Here is a 19,560-nt window from a genome sequence, read left to right on the forward strand (position 1 = left end):
CATTTTCAGTCCCGCGAAACATATATTGCGGAGAACGTTTTACTGCTTGCACGTACGAAATACCAGATAAATAAATCAGAGAACATAACTCGAGAACAGAGAGCAACTAAAATTTTCCTAAACAAAAATTTTCGCTGCAAATCTCCTGCAAGCAGTCAAGCTGCCACTATCGTTCGTAACTAATGCGTTTCTATTTTCATAGCGCTCTGCTGACACAAGTCTTCCATAAAACTGTTAAACGTTCAAAAATCACACAGGAAATGCATGGCGGTTGTGACTAAAAAGTAAAAGAGGAAGAATGCCGCGCTTTTGCGCTCGCCGTTCCCGCTTCATATCGACGTCCAGCGCCAACTTAGAACAACTATGTGCCAAGCACAAATATCAAGGTCATTACGCACGAAGCATGTCGTTCGGAGGCATCTATATGTTCATTGTCGGTAAGTTTGTGGCCCACACTTCATTGATGCATAAATTATGTCAGATAATGAGTTAGCTCTGGGCTCCATAAGCAGTTGAACAGCTAAACCGAAACTATGGGAAGAAGCGGCACTGGTTCTTCTCGTCTTCGTCAGTGAGGCGCTTGCCGCAGCCGAAGGCCGTCCCGAAGTAGGGGAGACTGCGCACTGCAGCGCCGCAGTTGATGACTGTGTTGCAGAACCGGAGGCAGTACGTGAGGAAGAAAATCTGGTCAGGCGTGTAGAGCTGAAGCCTGCCTGACCAGTCCAATATGTCCAGCTGTTCGCCCGACGTCAAGTCACTGCAGGAACGCGTGAGTCGAAGTAAATAAGCCAACATTGCTGGTTCCTATCGTTTAAAGGAACGTGGTAACTGCATACAAATGCAGTTCCTATAAAAAATGTTATGAACTTTTTTGGAACGGTTGACTTTCCTTTGGCAACAAAATTCGAATTTCTTGCTTTGATAGGTGGAGTTGAAACTGGAACGTTTCTGTCCTGCATTTCTATACAAATTCGTGACATACAGCCCCCGTCACAAGTATACAGCCCAAGCGGTTTGCTTGCGAGGACTTCAGGGCGCATGATTATGCATACTCAACAACTGGAATCCATAGAATGATAAATGGCTTCGAGTCCTCAATCTTCCCAAGCTTTCTATTGCTAGATTTTCTAGGGAGCCCCGCTAAACAGCTTAGAAGCAAACCTCTTGGGCTGTATACTTTTGACGGAGGCTGTACATAACGAAAAAGACCAGTGATCATTGAGTGAATGGCGATGCAGACTAGCCTCAGAGATCAGCACCAAAAAATCAATGCCATGCAGTTTTCAAAACCTGTAGGTAGCCGTGATACCTGTATTTCATATATTACATATTTTGTGTCTCTAACAATATTTCTATTTTCAGTGAAATACACCTGTTCGCGATAGGACGTTCGTCCTAACTAAACGTAGGCCAACGTATTTTTCCTTTTTTTAGTGTTGCTTCAAAAACTGCACGTGCCAAGGAAAGGACGCAAAGCTCATGACCCCGCCTGAAATGGCTGAACTATGCGTAGCAAATGGCGAACAGGTGAAGGCTACGCCTTAACGATGCCTAACAGATGCCTAACAGGTGAAGACTACGCCGTAACGATGCCAAACAGATGCCAGACAGATGAAGGCACCTTAACGATGTCTAACAGATGAAGACTACACATTTACGATGCCTAACAGGTGAATACTACGCCGTAAAAATGCATAAAAGATGAAGACTACGCCTCAAAGATGCCTAACAGGTGAAGACTAGCTTTTACGATGCCTAACAGGTGAAAACTAGTGCTTAAAGGGGCCATGACAGCCTATTTCACCGCATGCCCTGCTTATCACATTTAATTCTCAACTTGTTAAATTAAAATTCCCCCAAGTTTCAGTTGATTCTGTGCGCTAAATATTTTGAATACGAATTTTTTCCGTCTCTTCTGCGAACTGCTTGCTGGTCTGGCAACATCTTATCGCTGACGTCTGAGGGGCATACCCACCCCGCGTCGTCAGGTTAGTACGCGACCTGACTGATCTTTAAAAAAGCGGACTTGCTCGTGGCACCCCTTTTCTGATTGTTGAGGAAACAGAAATCGATGGACCCCTGCTTACCTTTTTGCTCTTACAACCATGTTATTGTTATGTAATGAGATGGTTTTTTTTAGCCGTCAAGTGCTCCCGTATGTGAAAAGCGGCACGTGCCGTGCATGCCTTCGCCGATGTGCGCGCTGAAAGCGGCGGCGCTTTATAGCTGGCTACCAATTTCTTGTCCGCTATTCATCGGCTCGATAATTAAACTTAAATTATAACAAGTTGGCACTAGAGTAACCTTGAAGCACGAAAGGAGCAGAGAAAAGTGCCGAATGAGACGCCTTCCCCGCTACATGTGTGCATTTGTAAGTCAAACATACATTCCCTTTGGCTCGTAGAACCCTTTTGCAGGAACCAAGCTAGCCGCTTGCAAAACCCTACGCGACTCGAATACTTTCACTGCCCGCACCGAAGAATAGTCGCTGCCGTCTAAATGACTGCTTGAAATTAATAGTACATCATTTAGCGTTTACTCTGCGTGCCCATTGTGGCCTAGGAATGCGACGATCGCAACAACTGCAGCCCCGCGCTGGGGTTGTTTACATAGCTGTGCGCAAAGAGTACTGCTCGTTTGCTTGGCATAAAACGCAAGGTGTTCTCTCCTTATCTTAAATATTACGTAGTATTGCTCACAAATTGCAGTTTTACTCATTTACACACAATGATAACACTGCAATAAGCGCCGATGATGCTATATCGCCTGCTTGGGAAACGCTTCGCGTAGGACCGGCGCTTCCCGCTCATTGTATCTACTTCCTCATATGTCATCAGTGATTTTAATGAGCTCTAGCTAAAATATGTTCGGACAATACTTCAATTAATGAAAACAACCAGATTCGTTGTCTACAGTCGACGCCGATGGCTGCTGCCGGCTGCCTTCACCACATGCTGAGCAGACCAGGTCACATATCGGCACTACCTCCTTATTGTACTCCCGCCCTGCGATGTAGGCAGTCTTCGCTTTGAGGGCACTGTGGCCAAAATTACGCTCTACAGCTATTTTAAGGCGCTAAAACTTGCGAATTCGCTCTCCGCAATCGCCGAAATCGCACACACGAATCCTGCGTACTCGCTAGGCCTCGTCACGAAAGGGGCCGGCGGTACCCCGTCGGCCGAAATTCAAGCATCTGGCAAGAGTTCCCCGCTGATTAGTAAGACAGTGTGAAGATATGAAATGCAGCCGCTCGTTTCGCTTTTTTCTATACGGATAAGGCACACAAACGCAGTTTTTCGGGCCGTCTATCCACCCGGCGTGAAGCTTTCGCTCGGCCGCACAAGCCCAGGCGACGAGGGACGAGCGGCACCGTCGTGCGGCGTTTTCTGCCCGTGTCGCTCAATTGCCTCGGCGATAGGTTCTATGCGCAGGCACCAAATGAAAGCACATCTTCGCTGGTGCACGCACATCGCCTACTTCGCCGTGGCTAGAATGATCAGGACCAATAAGTTTTAAAGGCCTTAAGTTTATAGAATGTTATACCAGCTAGTCCCCCACCACACTCTGCCAGTTCCCACTAAGTTCACTCTTTACACTACTGCGATACGGGGTGGTTGGTCGTGCTGGCGTCGTCGTCGGTCTAGCTTGACAGGCCAGTGCGTCTGCGATGGCATATGTACACCGACCAGCCAACCGATCGCCGTCCTATCGGCCCAAGTGTAACCGGACCCTATACCTATACCGAAGAATAACTGCGTTACTATTATTAACGCTTTAGCGGCACAAGTCACTAATATATGAGAGAAGACTGCTACTTCGATCGCCCGCGGAAGTATAGGGAACAAGAGACCTCGCTGCGTACATTGCAGCGAATTCTGTAACCTGGAAGTAACCATCCTAGAATCAAACTTTATATATAAATTCACGGCATCTCTTCCTTCCTTTCTTCTTTCACTTCCTCATTTATCCCTTCCCTTACGGCGCGGTTCAGGTGTCCGTCGAGATGTGAGACAGATACTTCCACTCTCTTACGGCGTGGTTCAGGTGTCCGCCGAGATGCGAGACAGATACTGCGCATTTCCTTTCACCGAAAACCAGTTATGATTATCTATAACTTCAGGGCAGCTTCCTTTAGACTTAATGAGAAGCCTGGAAAACTCATTTACCCAAAAATTAAATTCATGAGGGAATTCATAATTTAGTTCGGCAAACATGCTTTTGGTGTGAAAGCGCTACTTCACGCGGTCATAGCCATCCAAGAATCCGGCGTCGTCCCTGACCTTGAGGGTGAAAAAATAAAATAAATACTGCCACGTAAGCCGCGCCTTGGTTGTGAGCCCGCGGAGGCGCGAACAAATCAGCTTCGCCTGGTCGCTTGGCCAACAGCTGCTTGACCTCGTTTACAGCATATATTTTTATTCTTTAGTTAATTATCAAAGAATAAATATCACTGAACATACTACCTGCACAAACAGTGTCAGTCAAGGATTTGAAGATTGTCCTGCAAAACAAGTTGATGGAATGTTTTCCCCAGAGTACCATTTTCATAGCTCTTTTTAGCGGCCTTTAAATAAGCCCGCGAAATGCGAAACCTACCACTGAGAGCTGCTGGTGCATATCTCAATCGCAAGTACAAAGAACAGACGAAGCCCCGCCCAGGACAGCGTCCCAGTGAAAATCTAATTTTGTTCTCGGAGATGCGGCTTGTGAAGTTGAAATAGCACCACTGTTACGCGGTAGTTTTCTTTTGCAGGTTTCATTTCAGACTGGTCAAATAAATCTACATAAATGGTACCCTGGCGCAAACATTCCAGCTGGCTGTTCTTGAAGGCGATCTACGACTTCCGAATTCACGCTTTAATACTTAGACCAGTGTTTCATGGTTCATGGTTTATGGGGGCTTTAGCGTACGAAAGTGACTCGGGCGATGAGGGACGCCGTAGTGAAGGTCTCCGGAAATTGCGACCAGCTGGGGTTTTTTAACGTGCACTGACATCGCACAGTATATTTACCTCTAGAATTTCGCCTCCATCGAAATTCGACCGCCACATTCGAACCCGTGTCTTTCGGGTCAGCAGCCAAGCATCATAACCACTGAGCCATTGCGGCGGCCTAAACCAGGGTTTAGATAGGTGCCTAATTATAATTTAGTAATCATTAACCTTTAAAACGATAACATCCTGTTGACTAGGCCATGCGACTTTGAACATTACTCAGTCTGTTTTAAATCTTTCTTATATTTAGCTGGAGTGCCCTTAGCTTTATATTATTTAGTGCTCTGGAACTAAAACCTCTAATCCCAAATTTCGCTTATGTTTCTTTGTCCGAAGCCTACGGCAGATGGCAACCGTGTTGTGGCCCACCCTGTTGTGGAAAACCTGCCAGCAGTCTTTATGGCCATATATGCAAAACACCTTATAGCTTAACAGTCTATGAGGTAACGGCTGGCTTTACAAATACATTCAGCACTTTCAGTGCATTAAGTACAGTAAATACATACAGCACTCAAGTGGTTGCGCCCGTCTCTGTTACTTAGTGTTCTTCAACATCTTGGTTAAATTCAGCAGGGGTGCCTGGTATATGCTAATGCCCGTTCCAAAAGTTATGGCCATAGCCTCGCGGCTTAAAGGGGCTCGCAAACACTTTCCGAGGAGAGGGCATCAACTCGCTCAATCACTACATTGTGTCATGAACACTTCAGCCAAATAATACACTTCTACACGCAGCAGAAGTCCCACAATCACGAGCGAAAGTTGGCGAACCTTTCCCGGCGACTTTTTCATGCTGGCACCCTCCTCCGTCGCTCGCATCTACGCATACATGTTGAGAACTGGCTATTCGTTAGATTCTGTCAGACGTCAGGCAGCTACCCTGGCCGCGGGCTATAAGCCGCTTATCTCCGGCGGGTCAGGAAGCTCTCCTTCGGAGGTGGCGCCGGCGGAGGAGCGCCGACCTTCCAGCGTGCAAAATGTGACCAGAGGAAAGGGAAAGGCGCGGAGACACTGAAATTCAAATTTTGGCCAGAAAGCCCCTAACCCGCCGCGGTGGCTCAGTGGTTAGGGCGCTCGACTACTGATCCGGAGTTCCCGGGTTCGAACCCGACAGCGGCAGCTGCGTTTTTATCGAGGAAAAACGCTAAGGCGCCCGTGTGCTGTGCGATGTCAGTGCACGTTAAAGATCCCCAGGTGGTCGAAATTATTCAGTAGCCCTCCACTACGGCACCTCTTCTTCCTTTCTTCTTTCACTCTCTCCTTTATCCCTTCCCTTACGGCGCGGTTCAGGTGTCCAACGATATATGAGACATACTGCGCCATTTCCTTTCCCAAAAAAAAAACCAATTATTATTATTATCAGAAAGCCCCAGGTGGTGTAAATTATTCCGGAGCCCTCCACTACGGCACCTCTTTTTTCCTTTCTTATTTCACTCCCTCCTTTATCCCTTTTCTTACGGCGCGGTTCAGGTGTCCGTCGATATGTGTGACAGATACTGTGCCATTTCCTTTCCCCAAAAACCAATTACTATTAATATTAGTACCACAGATAACTCTGTGTTTACAAAACGCATTAAAAAATCCTTCCTGGACAATACTCCTGAAGAGGCGTGCTTTAATATCCCAGCCATACCACAACTTTATTAGCTCCCCTTTCAGAGCCCATTTAACTTGTAGAACCTCTTCGCTAAACGCGCGCTTCGAGCTTCACTCACGCGGAGGTCGAACATCCTCAGCGCTGCGTCGAGGAAGGCTGTGGCCAGGCCTCCGAAGCTGGCGGCACGAAGCACCCCCGCCTCCTTCTGGGCGTAGAACAGCGGCCCGGCGAGTGCAGCATGGGATACCTCCACCAGGTTGGTCAGGTATGCGTACAGCACTCCCTGGTACGGCGAGGCAAGCCAGTACTTCTCTTCACGCAGGAGCCCAGCCGCGCCCTTCTCCCGCAGTCGGTGCCCGGCTGCCGTGATCCAGTTCTCCAGGAATTCCTGCTCCACGGTTTCGTCGCGCGCAAGCCGTGCAATGCCACACACATTAAAATACCCTGTTCTCGTCACGCCACTGTCTGTAGATCTTGTTACAACGGAAATCAGAGATTATCAGGATATTCTTCACTAACGATTAGCCGCTGCCATTCATAATCATAAACAACAATTCTATGAAAAACTAAATTTGAGCGGGAAACCGTTGATGAACGCAATTTTTGTCATATAGTGTAATCTTTCACTGTAGCAGTCAGTATATTCTCAGATCACCCAATGTCAATCTTCAGCTTTTTTTCTATTAACGTTCTTGCTATAATCAAAAGCGTTCCCCATTTGTTTTTTACGGACGTCTTTACTGTTCGATGCAATGGATGGAAAGAGATCAAATAAAAGATTTCGTACACGTCAGAAGAATGTACCATTACCTTCTGTATTTCCACAAGAGTATCTTACTATATTCCAAAGTTCAGAATTGTTTTGCGAGAATGTTGAACATGCAAGTTCTCCTGTAGACGCGAGCTTAGTAGTAATGGAGAGGAAGGATGGAAGGAAGGCCTCAGACGTTGCTGGCACATACACACAAAGGGGGAGTGGCCAAGACAAAGGCGGTTAATTGCTGGATCCAGGAAAGTTTTGACAGGAAAAGGAGTGGTAATAGGATGTAGACTGATAGATTGGAAGACAGAAGGAAAGGGTTCCTGTTAACTTGGAGATTGAGGACGGGACAATGGCTTAATTTGCATAATAGCATACAATGCCTGTAATGTTTCAATGTCGTACTGACTGAGAGCGGGAAGAAAAATATTGTAAAGTACAACTGTATCTTACCGATAATCTGAGTACCCAAAGGGCAGAAACTTGGAGGCTAACGAAAAGGGTTGAGCTCAAGTTAAGAACAACGCACAGAGCTATGGAAATAAACATGATAGGTGTAACGTTAAAAGACCGGAAGCGGGCAGAGTGGGTGTGGGAACAAACGGGGGTAAATGACTTCCTAATTGAAATCATGAGGAAGAAATGGGCTTGGGCAGGGCATGTACCACGAAGGCAAGATAACCGCTTGTCCTTAAGAGTAAAGGAGGGGTACCAAGAGAAGACATGCATAGCGGGTAGCGGCAGAAAGTTAGGTGGGCGGATGAGATTAACAAGTTTGCGGGGATAGGGTGGCCGCAGCTGGCAATGGGCAGGGTTATTTGGAAAGACATGTTAAAGGCCTTTACCCCGCAGTGGGCGTAGTGAGGCAGATGATGATGGCGATGATGATTTTGTAAAGCATATGTAGCACGGAACAGACGACGAATGCCAAGTGTAGTAACACAGCAGCTCGCTGTCTTTGTTTTTAATGAATCTTCAAAGAAAACGGCGCTACAGACATTAACGAAGACAGCAAGGAATCAAATACGCCGCCCAACTCATGATTCTGCGCCCCCGTATAGATCCCCTGTTATCTTTATTGACAAATGGTATTCTTCTGGGCTACTTGGTATGCTTCCATTTTTGGGCCAGCGTGAACATTTCGCGCCCTTTTCTTTAAGAACACCAAACAATGAGCATCGTTTTCCTTGTGTTCCGCGTTCTCGTCACTTGGGGCATTCTCAACATTTGCAACAGATATGGCCATACCTTTTTGGGATCGTACCAGTAGTTGGAGAACGATCCCCAACTCTGATCTTGAGGCGGGCCACCGCTGCTCTCCAGCTGCTCCATCCAGGCCACTACTCTGAGGTCGCGAAGCCTTTGTTCCATGACGCGCCTCGTATGCTCGTCTACCCACGTGGTCGCCGCCAGTGCCCTTTGCGTCTGCGCGGTCAGACCTCGGAGGAACCTGTCCACGCCTTCTCTTCGCTCTGCCGCGAAATCCTCCGCGTCGCTCATGTAGTACAGCACCGGGCCGAACCAGGCTGCGGCCGTTTCGAGGCATCGAGACGTCTTCAGCATCCGCGAGCCGTCCTCGCTGCTCGTGACCAGCACCATCGCCTTGCGCGATGCCATCACCACGCATATCTGGGCGAACCACCAGGCGATGTGCTCCAGGAGCTGTCGCCTGCTGAACTTGCCCAGCAGCCAGTCCGTGGCGGCCAGGAAGTGGCGGTCCGTGAAGTAGACGCCGCTTTGCGCGACGATTCCCGAGGATTTGAAGACGGACAGTATGGTTCTGGAAAGTGGGTAGCCGTTCAGGTTGCTGAAGAGGGACTCGAGACGAGCGACCGTCGTGTAGACGGCATCGCGGCCGGTCTCGTTGACGCTAGCCGCAAGAGTGGACAAGACCGCCCGTTCCAGGACGAGGTGTGCGGCCATAGTCGCCTCGCTCGGCATCGGTAACCCGTAGAGCCTGCACGGTATTTGTATATTTATCATACCCTACAATCCTGTGGCGCCTTCGCACGTCTACTCGTTTTAACTACGTTAAAGCCCTATCAATTTTTTTTCACAGCACCTCCGCTATTAGTACCCTTTCTCACAGGAAGCCTTCGGCTATTCTGGCGTATTTAAGGGAGTCCCACGAAGTGGAGTAGACTTGAGATACTAAATTAACTAGGGCGAGGGAACAAACCCGAGTTTATGATATCCTAGCCGAAATCAAGAGGACGAAATAAACTTGGGCAGGAGATGTAATGCGAAGGCAAGAATACTGCTGGTCCTTAAGCATAACGGATTGTATTCCAAGAGAAGGCAAGCGCAGCACGGGGCGACAGTCAGTTAGGTGGGTAGATGAGATTAAGAAGTTTGCAGGCATGGGGTGGGCGCAGTTGGCAAAGGACGGGGTTAATTCGAGAGACATGGGAGATGCCTTTGTCCTGCAGTGGGCTTAGTAAGGCTGATGATGATACTGATGACCAGCCAGATTAACTACAAGGGATGCGTTCTAATGAGTGATTACTGCCTTATTCATGTCCAACATTCTCAAATAAAAATTTTGTATATTGGAAAACTGTAAGGTACTCACATAAAAATATTGATGATAATGGTCCATCATTCTGATATGTAGCAAAATATTTCTTTTATAGTGCTTCCATCGATCGCATCGTGCAGTCAAGACTTCCATAGAAAACCAACGGCGAACGCTTTTGAGGATAGCAAAAGCGTTAATAACGAAAATATTCAAGCATATCGAAGCGAGATCTGCAGATATATTGATTGTTAAAGTGAAATTTTATAATGTATGAAAAAACTGCACTCAAAAATATTGTTCAAAAACGTCCTTGTCTAGAATGTTTGGGTATGCCAGGCAACAATGGTGCAACGTACCTTTGAATCTCCTTGTAGTATGCCCGCCGACCTCCGTTCTTGTCGAGGAGGTCCACAAAGTCCAGCCAGGCGGCAGCCATTCCCGTCTTGCGAATCACCAGCATCGGCGGGTTAGCCTTCCCGCCATTGTTCTTCAACACGACCGTCTGCAGCATAGAGACCGAGACAAACTCTCATCATCATCATCATCATCAGCCTGACTATACCCAACGCAGGGCAAAGGTCTCTCCCATGTCTCTCCAATTAACCGTGTCCTTTGCAAGCTGCGCCCACCCTATATGCCCGCAAACTTCTAAATCTCATCCGTCCACCTAACCTTCTGCCGCCCGCTGCTAGGCTTACCTTCTCTTCGTATCCACTCCGTTACCTCCAAGGACCAGCGGCTACCTTGTTTTTGCATTACGTGCCCTGCCCAAGCCCATTTGTTCCTCTTTACTTCGACTACGATGTCATTGACCCGCGTTTGTTCCCTCACCCGCTCTGTACGCTTCCGGTCTCTTAACGTCACACCTAGCATTTTTTCTTTAAATAGCTCGCTGCGTTGATCTTATCTAGACCTGAACCCTTTTCGTTAGCCTCCACGTTTCTCCCCGTAGGTGAGTACCGGCAAGATACAGTTGTTGTACACTTTTCTCTTGAAAGATACTGGTAAACTGCCATTCATGATCCATATCACCTCGTAATTATCCTTGCAGTTATTTCCCTCTCGTGATCCGGATCAGCGGTCACTACCTGCCCTAAGTACACGTATTTCCTTGCTACTTCCGGTGCCTCGCTGCCAATTGTGAGCTGTGGTTTCCTTACTATAAACTGTGGAACATTACTTTGGTTTAGTGCATGTTGATTCTTAGGCGTGAACCTCAGCAGGGGAGCAATTGCGCTGCATTTTTTTCTCTTTTTGCTGCCTAAGCTTTTTGCGCTCGAATTCATTCGTTGTGAGGAAACTTTCTCGTAGTACTCTAATTTTCTTGGGCTCCTCAGAAAGGCTGCAAGGTGTTGAAAAAATTGGCAGTGGATTGCCTTGGCTAACCCTGCAATTCAGCGAAATGCTTCTGCACACATGGTTACTCACCGCGTGGCTTCACATCACCCCATCGAAAGTTCTTAATGTCAAATGTCAACCCAAAGTGCACCCAATGTCAAGGGTCAACTGAAGATGATGGATCAAGGTCAGGGTCAGGAGTTAGACACCATAACTGTCCCACATTGGTCATACACGGCTATCCTTGCTTGGGCTGAAGGACGTTCAAAGTCGCTGCGCTGCCTCCCCGAAGTCTGCTTAACCTGGCGTAATGAAGCTTTTCGCTTGAAAACGCGTCTATTGGCAGAGCCGCTTAGGAAGTTCGCTTGCCTGAGACCAGAGCTCGAGTCCCCAAAGCATGTCCAGCTTGCCTAGCACAGCGAATGGGTGCGCGCTGTGCCTCGTCGCCGACTCGTCGTAAGGCCACGGGATGCCGATGGACGCCGCGAAGTGGCGCACCATGCCCAGGCTGTCTGCGTCGTCGTCCTTCTGCGCTATGCACTTTTGGACGAACGCAGCCGCGGCTCTGCGACCGGTGCTCACAGCCTCCTCCTGGCGACGAAGAGGAGAAAGAAGACGCAAACTCGCGCTTCACTCAACACGTCAGTACGTTGACCATGTCCAACATTCTCGGACAAAAACTTCGAAATATGGAAAAATGTACGATAGTGGTGTAGAAATATTGAAGGTAATGCTCCGGTCTTTCGATATGCAGCGAAATGTTTATTTTGTAATGTTTGGCATGGTTTGTGCGGTATTAACGTTCCAAAGCGACTCAGGCTTTAAGGGACGCCGGAGTGAAAGGCTCCAGAAATTATGGCCACCTAGGATTTCTTGACGTGCACCGATATCGCACTGTACACGTAGAATTTCGCCTGCGGCGAAATTCGACCGCCGCGCTCGGGATTGAACCCGCGCCTTTCGGGTCCTTCGCTCGCATCGAGTAGTTAAGACGAACGTAGAAAACCAATGGGACAGCAAAAACGTTAACAGCGAAAAAATGCAAGCCTGCCGATGGCAGATCTGCGGATATGTTAATTGTTATAGTGAAATCTTACTATATATGGAAAAAATTGCGCTCACAAAGTCCCGTTTAAAAATGCTTTTGTTGATAATTAATCACAAAGTTCACAAAGAAGGGAAAGCCTCGGGGTGCTTGCCAACATTTCAACAAGACAACTGGTCTTCGTCTGAGACTTGTCTTCGTCTTGTCTTCGCCTTTAGACTTCCTTTTGACAAAAGTCTACTAAAAGCGTATGGCCATAAATCTATAGGTTGTCTACAGGCTGTCGATGAAATTTGTATTGTCTATAGTCTTCAGACAGTCTTCAGACAAAAGTCTTCAGACAGTCTACAGACTGCCTAAAGAAAGTCTGTAAGGGATGACTCACTGGTCATGCGCAAAGGAGCCATTGGCGTCATAACGGCCACCGCTCGTCTCCTTCGTCAGGAACCGCGCTGCCTTCAGCGTCCAGGACAGCGCCATCTCTTCGACGAGGTCGCGAGCTAATCCACTGGCGGGCGACCACAGCGAGCAGACATAGGCGTCGAAGTCTGCGCACGGGTCGATTCGGGTGTCGAGTCTTCTCCGGAAGAACGAAGCGTGCAGCTTGCAATCGGCCGAGGCGCAGACCCCGTGGTCGTCGGCTCCGAAGCGCTGGCCACCCGACAGTGGAGAGTAGCGGTAGTACACCGTCACAGCCACAGCGACGGCCAGGACCAGAAGCACCGTGGCGAGAACTATGCATGCAGCCTGCCTTGAATGTGGCGACTTCTTCCGTTTCCTTTTCTTCAACTTCTCGCTGATCCAGCTCGCCTGAGTCAGTTTTACACAAGAGAAGGGAGGTCATGATTAACGAAGCCCAGCTGTCTTGTAGGATGCAACGAGACTGGAAAGGATGGTTTGAGTAGATAGGTGGGCGGTGTGCATGGAGGGAAAAAAACTCAGGAGAGAGCGTGATGTCATGACGTCACCGCCTTAGCGAACCAAATGCTCATGAAGCCATTCTCTCCCGCGGTTTTTCGCTCTCCGTGTCAGTCCCTAATGTTTTGGTTCCGTATGTTCTGGTGCGCGCGCCTCATGGCGGCGGCGACATCTACGGATGCGCGTGCGCAGTGGTGATAGAGATCACCGCACCGTGTCGTATGGTGTGATCCCATGAGGAACCAACTCTTTGCCTTTCACTTTTTTTTGTCCAGGCTTCAAGGTTAACGCAGGACGCACCCTCCTGAGTTTTTTTTTCTTGTCTATGGGGCAGCGGTGCGGATTGGTTGAGATGGATGAATGAACGCCGAGACTTTAAAACAGGCTGGTAGCGGGTGCCGCCAAGACAGAGGATATTTTTAAATATTCTTTTGCCGATCGGTTCAAACCTTTTGATCTGTTCCGATCTGTTCAAAAGCTACAATCTCGAAAATTATAATTTTTGTTTAGAGATTCCTGTTGCAATTACGTTGTGCCTGCTTTGAGCCCCGAAATTATGTTCTTATATCACTACCCTACTTGTAAGGCACCAATCACCCATCCGTTTTAGTCGAACATCTAGAGCGTATGCACTCACATCACCCTCCTTACGCCAACGTACTAAGGCCACTGCGCAATGGCTGTGATTGCCTCGACACCTAGATGTACCGTACTATGTTTAAAAAAATGTATATTTTCTTTCTTGGGATTTACCGCGTGTCTGAATACATGGACGGAGCTTCCACTTCGAAGCGCATGATGACACAGCATCAGCTAGCGTCATCAGTTCACCGCCAGTACAGAATAAGGCGTTACTTGGGAATATTTTCACCCGTAATTGCAAGAAAGCTACACAGTGCAGAATGCTGCGCGAACATGTTGACAGTGACGAACTACGCTTCCTACTTGCAGTAAAATGGCTTATAGAATGGTTGCCTAACTCAAGCTGACCAGTGCCGACGGCCTTAGGAAATCAGGAAAATTGAACAAATATTCAAAAATTTCATTGGCATCTCCGGATGATCAACATCATGATAGCCTTTGTTCAGGTTGTCCAGACTTCAGGAAAAGTCAGCTCAGGTATTACAGAAGTAAGATTACTAGTAGGATAATACTTAATCATGTTCATAGGGAAGAAAATACAATGGCCTTTAACTTGTTATGGTGTCTACAATGAGTGCTAATGCTCTCGCAATTTTCCCGCCAAAACTCCTGTTGGAACCGGTCCCATTGCCCTTATATGGTATGCATGATTCATCGCCTTCTAAAATGTTCGAGCAGCTTATAGGCGATTATCACATGAGATTGCACTAATCCCACCTACTAATCGCCACCAAACCACCTTGATCCGTTTTTCTGGGGTTGACCTACTTTCAAAAACTTCGGGGCTCCTTTGAAATTTTCGGAGGTGGTCCAACATAAAATATTATAGGGATACACCTGCCACAGTGAGCAGGCTGTGATGACGTCCCAATGTCACGTGCCTCTATCGACCAATCTGGACGATCCATCAGGACATGTTATGACGAAGTCACAGTCATGTGACCTCTCTCGACCAATCAGAGGATTTTGTTACGGAGAAACCGGAAAGTGCAAGACGACAGCCTAAATGCTAATGCAGTATTTATCATTGTTTTATTTAATCATTTTGACATTTTTCTTTATCGAGAACTACTTTCCTACTTGAAAGAAGTGACCACAGTATACTCGAGATATTCCGGCTGCTAGCAGGTGTTTCCGAAAAGCTCGGCGAAGTAGTGCACCGAGAGAGACCGGTTTTCTTACCAGAGGTGTGAGCCCCAAGTTGCTAGTGGCCTCCTTTTCGGCGCTGGGAGACTTCCTGTACTCCGGAGAAGTGACGGATGCGGACACCGTCGAAGTGGGCGACGCTGCTGTTGCCGCTGGTTTGCTCGTGTCCGATGGTTTTGCGGGTGTACAAGAGGAACGCCGTTGGTCCTTTCTGTCCATCTCGAAGTTAGACAGGTGGTTCTCTTCCGGCCTGTTCCCCTCAACACCAGTCGCGGCGTGCTCACCACTACTGCGCATGTGCGCCCTTGAATACGCAGCGGTGGCCAATGAGCGGCGGCTTGGGTGACGCCTTGAGCGACCGGGCAGCGCAGAGTGCGAGGAGGAGCTGCGGTGAGGAGGCGTCGTCGGTTTTACCAAGATGTGAGTCGACGTGTCTTTTCCGGGTTCCGTCGCATGACCTGGATGACAACGACTGTAATGTTTTAAGCGAAAGCTCTACTAGGCTAGACCGAAACGATGCTTCGCTGTGTGTCGCTGGTGGTTAGCAACGCCGCCCCTAGCAACCGAATCTGCGTGTATGGTCTGATACAACTTTGCAGTGAAGCTCCGCCCACATTCAGGGCCACGGCACAGAATTCTTTCACGAAAAAAAAAAAAGTAGTTTGTCCTTAAAACTTCTCTCGTTGCCTAAACAAGAAGCCAAACACAAGAAAAAAATTATAAGCTCTAGAATTTTGATTAATGACACGTTTAATAAAGTCGAACATTAGAGAGCTGATTTCGTGTACTGTTGTGATTAGCTAGCGGAGTAATACAAGACGCTGCGGACTGTGGCCCACTGTTCGCAAATGCTGTTTTTTTTTTAGGTTGTATCCGACTTTAGCAACACGTGATCGCTTTGCCGAGCTCCACGCGTTCACGCGGCGTAGCTTCGCTGGATTGCTACACAAAGATAGTATATAGGCCTGTTATAGTTATATGGTTAACCATGACGACGTCATAGTACAATAATGAGCATAATTAGTAGTTAACATACGAACACCCACATGTAATACGTCAATAGAAAGAAGAAGCTTAGCCTAATTGACACTTATTAGGCAGATTAATTACGGTCATTAACCAGTCGATATGTGTGTTGCTATAACAACGGATAAATACAAATGCTAAACATGTGACGTGATTCTGAGCTTGACCATGAAAAAAAATTTAGCGAAATGCAAGAATAACAGCGGGTGAACGGATGACGTCATATACGGTATAACGCAACGCAAGTCACGTGACGTAGCATATGACACCAATGGGCGCGTTCAAAAGGCTCCTACCGAGGCTGCTTTTGCCACAGACTTCGGCGCGACATGGACGGAACTGAAGAAGCGGTCGCTACGAAGAGCTCTAGTGCTAACAGTTGTCCGGAACGCGCTCATAGTTACCGACGCCAAGCCGCGTCTAGTTGCCCGATACACCAGAGCTTTCGAAGTTCACAATAGTTAAACCGCGGCTAATATTTTTCCGACCTGTCTGTTGGGATTAGCCAACAGGCGGTGACTCGATACGTATTGCAGAGAGTTGCAGGTTAGTGCTGCATATGCTATACCTTCTTTCGCGCTGTGTTCCTTGCTGCCGCTGATGCGGGCCTTAGAAGACACACCGGAGCTCACGGAACGGTGGGACGAATGCCGCGGTGAGTGCACAGGCATTGCAGAATGCGAAGACGAGCTACGTTGTGATGGCGTCGTCGACTTCGCCAAGGTGGCAGGCGACGCAGCTTTTCCTGGATCTGTGGCGCGTCCTGAGTGGCAGTGAGTTCGGTATCTGTTAATGCATTAACATTTGAAGGGCCAGTGCAAAGCTGCCGTGTGTCAGTATCCAGTAGCAGGCTGAAACCTCCCCACCGGGCTACGAATAATCTTAGTATACTACCTATGCAAAGTTGACATACTACATCGAATCTAAAAGAGCCTTAGTTAGCAACCTTGGATATAACAACCATTCATGTGTTAACTTCGCATATAACGAACCTAAGTATGCCACCTCGAATTTGCTGAACCTAAGTACGCCTCATCACATATATAACGAACTATCGCGGGCTAACCACGGCTATAACTAACCTTATCGTGTTAACCTCAGATGGAATGAAAAACTGGGCGAGCTGATGAGTTTTGCATAATGCACACGCAAAAGGATTAGGACAAGTGTCTGTTTCTTTCCTCGTCCTGGTCCTTCTCCGCTGTTCATAATGCTTAACTTTGGATATGCCGAACTTTCGTGAGTTACCTCAGATATAACTAACCTATTCGCGTCTTGACAACGTATGTAATGAGCTTCGTATGCTGACCTCCAATGAAACGAACCGAAGCGTAATATGACGAACTGCAGTGTGTCAACCTCGGATATAAAGTACGCTTGTTTGGCTGCTAACGCATTCAAGCGATCCACTGAGAACCGCAAAAGAGATTTTTTTCGAAATAAAATGTTGCTTCGCGTAGCTCCAGAGGCAATATGCATAAAATAACGAATCACGGGGGGTGTCGCCGCAGTATATGTTTACCTCCTTTCGGGCTGCGTTCCTTGCTGCCGTCTTTGTGCGCCGTGGCTGAGGCACCGGAGGCGAGTGATTGGTGCGAAGGATGCCCCGATGAGTGGACAGGCAGCGCGGAATGGGAAGACGAGCTCTGGTGAGAAGGCACTGCCGATTTCGGCAAACTGGTCGCCGGCGCACCATGTATGGGATCCATGGCGCCACCTGGACGACAATGACTTCATTTTGTTTCCTTTTGTCAGTGTCTGTTTGAATCATGATGCAACTGCGCTTGGAAGTACGCTGAGGAAAGTGATGATAATGGCTGCCAAGGGCAAAACAAGGAGAACCTTGTAACGTGCAATGTGTTCATTGCTATTTCAACGTAACAAGGAAAGCGCGAGCAGCAACGGATAATCCAGTTGATTGATGAAGTGGTTGATTAATTATTTAATTAATTAATTAATTTCAAGTCGCCTGGAGACAACACCAAACTACGACCTTCCCCCAACCCCTGCATTACCTCCATTGCTTTCCCAGGAGAATTATCCCCCAAAAGCAAGCTGTGTGGCCATTAAAAAGACACCCTACCTCGTGTACTATACGAATGTCCACGGGACAAACCACCGGAGGAATTGCAGCTCTCGAACACCGAAAACTGGGAGGCCGCGTTATTCAGCTCCGTCTGCAGATGAGACAATTCCGGGTAGTGAGACATGCCATAGAGGCCGCAGAGCGCCAAGGGCTCATGGCCAGCTGACGGGGTCTGACCCCACCCCTTCTCCCCCCTACAGCCTAATGAAAAAAAGCCTTTGGGCCGACGTAATCAAGTTTCGCCACCGCCAAGAACCAACTTGTGTTCCATGTCTCACGTTTCTTCACCATTTGCGCAAATGAAATAGATATAATGTATCGTAAACTGAAGCCTCATATGGTCATATGGTTTTTCGTGTCTCATGCTGTCTGCCGCAAATCGAATCTCCGAGTTAAACAAGGGACGAGACCAGGCTTAGTAATCGCATCGTACTAGTCCCTGTCGCTAAAACAATAAATCAGGATCGACGCCTATCATACCTGTGACCCAGCGATGCACAACGCCTCAATAATGGGGACTGTTTACACGGCCGATTCCGCCGTAACTGATCATCTGTGTGCTGAGCCACACTTGACATGAAACGACCTCACATGCACGCAAGCAGCGCCATTCTATACCACATTCATCCACCTCCCCTCGAACACACACACACCGCAAGTTGCATGTTGCATGCAGTGAGGACTGCAAACACCGACAATGCCTACAAGACCAAGAGCAGGGCTACTCCTGCTTCTTCTGCCTTTATATTTAGCTCCCTCACACGTTCTCGCACAGTTGCGGAGAAGAAGGGCTGTGCTGTGCGACCGTGTCTGCCTTGAAGCTTTCGTAACCATAAGTAGCCGCTTACCTCTCGAGAGACGAGCGAATGCCAGCCGTCAGCGTCCTTAGTTCTTCGTCTTCTTGGAGATTCTGCACGAGAACAGAGACGGAGGTGGCCCTGGCGCTGGAGTTGTCATGCACACTACACTCCTTTAAACCATAGATGAAATAATAAGGGTGGAAATTATAAGACAGCCGGTTCGCGGAGGAAAGCTTGGCTGTTAAGTGCTGAATTGATCGAGTTAATAAAAAGGCCGCTAGCTAATTAAGAGTCTGTACCGCCCCTCACGCCGCGCTCTGGTCTCAGGCCACGACACGCCGCCGGACAAAAGAGAAGTTGACGCTAGGCCGCCGCAATACGAGCAGCGCAATAAAAAAAAAAGACAGAACCTCACCGATGTCGGAGCTGGTTCTTCCAGCGAGTCCGCAAGTCAGCTGCCGCCAGCGGAGATCTGGACTAGGGGCCCCGGCCAGCCGGCTCCTGCGAATTAATCACCTAAACAAAAGCTTACTCTAGCTATCCTCGCTTTAGCTACGACAAGTCATTCGCATGAAGAGTTCAGCCGCATTACCGCAACAGCCACGCCACCACACACAAACACGCGTAGCGCGCAGTACGCGACCGGCGAGTGAGACCCAGCATGTCGCCGAGAGGAAAAAATAGCGCCGCGGG

At 48.2% G+C, this 19,560-nt stretch overlaps 1 protein-coding gene across 1 annotated transcript; it reads right to left on the bottom strand.

The window, feature by feature from the left end:
- Nucleotides 1–531: 531 nt before the first annotated feature.
- On the bottom strand, nt 532–17,694 carry LOC144103284 (uncharacterized). The gene is made up of 9 exons (XM_077636046.1): nt 17,504–17,694; nt 16,550–16,744; nt 14,992–15,413; nt 12,635–13,059; nt 11,574–11,769; nt 10,223–10,368; nt 8,597–9,305; nt 6,707–6,976; nt 532–735 (listed from the first exon to the last, which is right to left on the bottom strand). Exons 1-9 carry the CDS (start codon nt 17,688–17,690, stop codon nt 532–534), a joined length of 2,754 nt encoding a protein of 917 aa, XP_077492172.1. The 5' UTR covers nt 17,691–17,694.
- Between the last annotated feature and the right edge of the window lie 1,866 nt (nt 17,695–19,560).

Source organism: Amblyomma americanum, chromosome 9 (assembly GCF_052857255.1).
Source record: "Amblyomma americanum isolate KBUSLIRL-KWMA chromosome 9, ASM5285725v1, whole genome shotgun sequence".
NCBI lineage: Eukaryota > Metazoa > Arthropoda > Arachnida > Ixodida > Ixodidae > Amblyomma > Amblyomma americanum.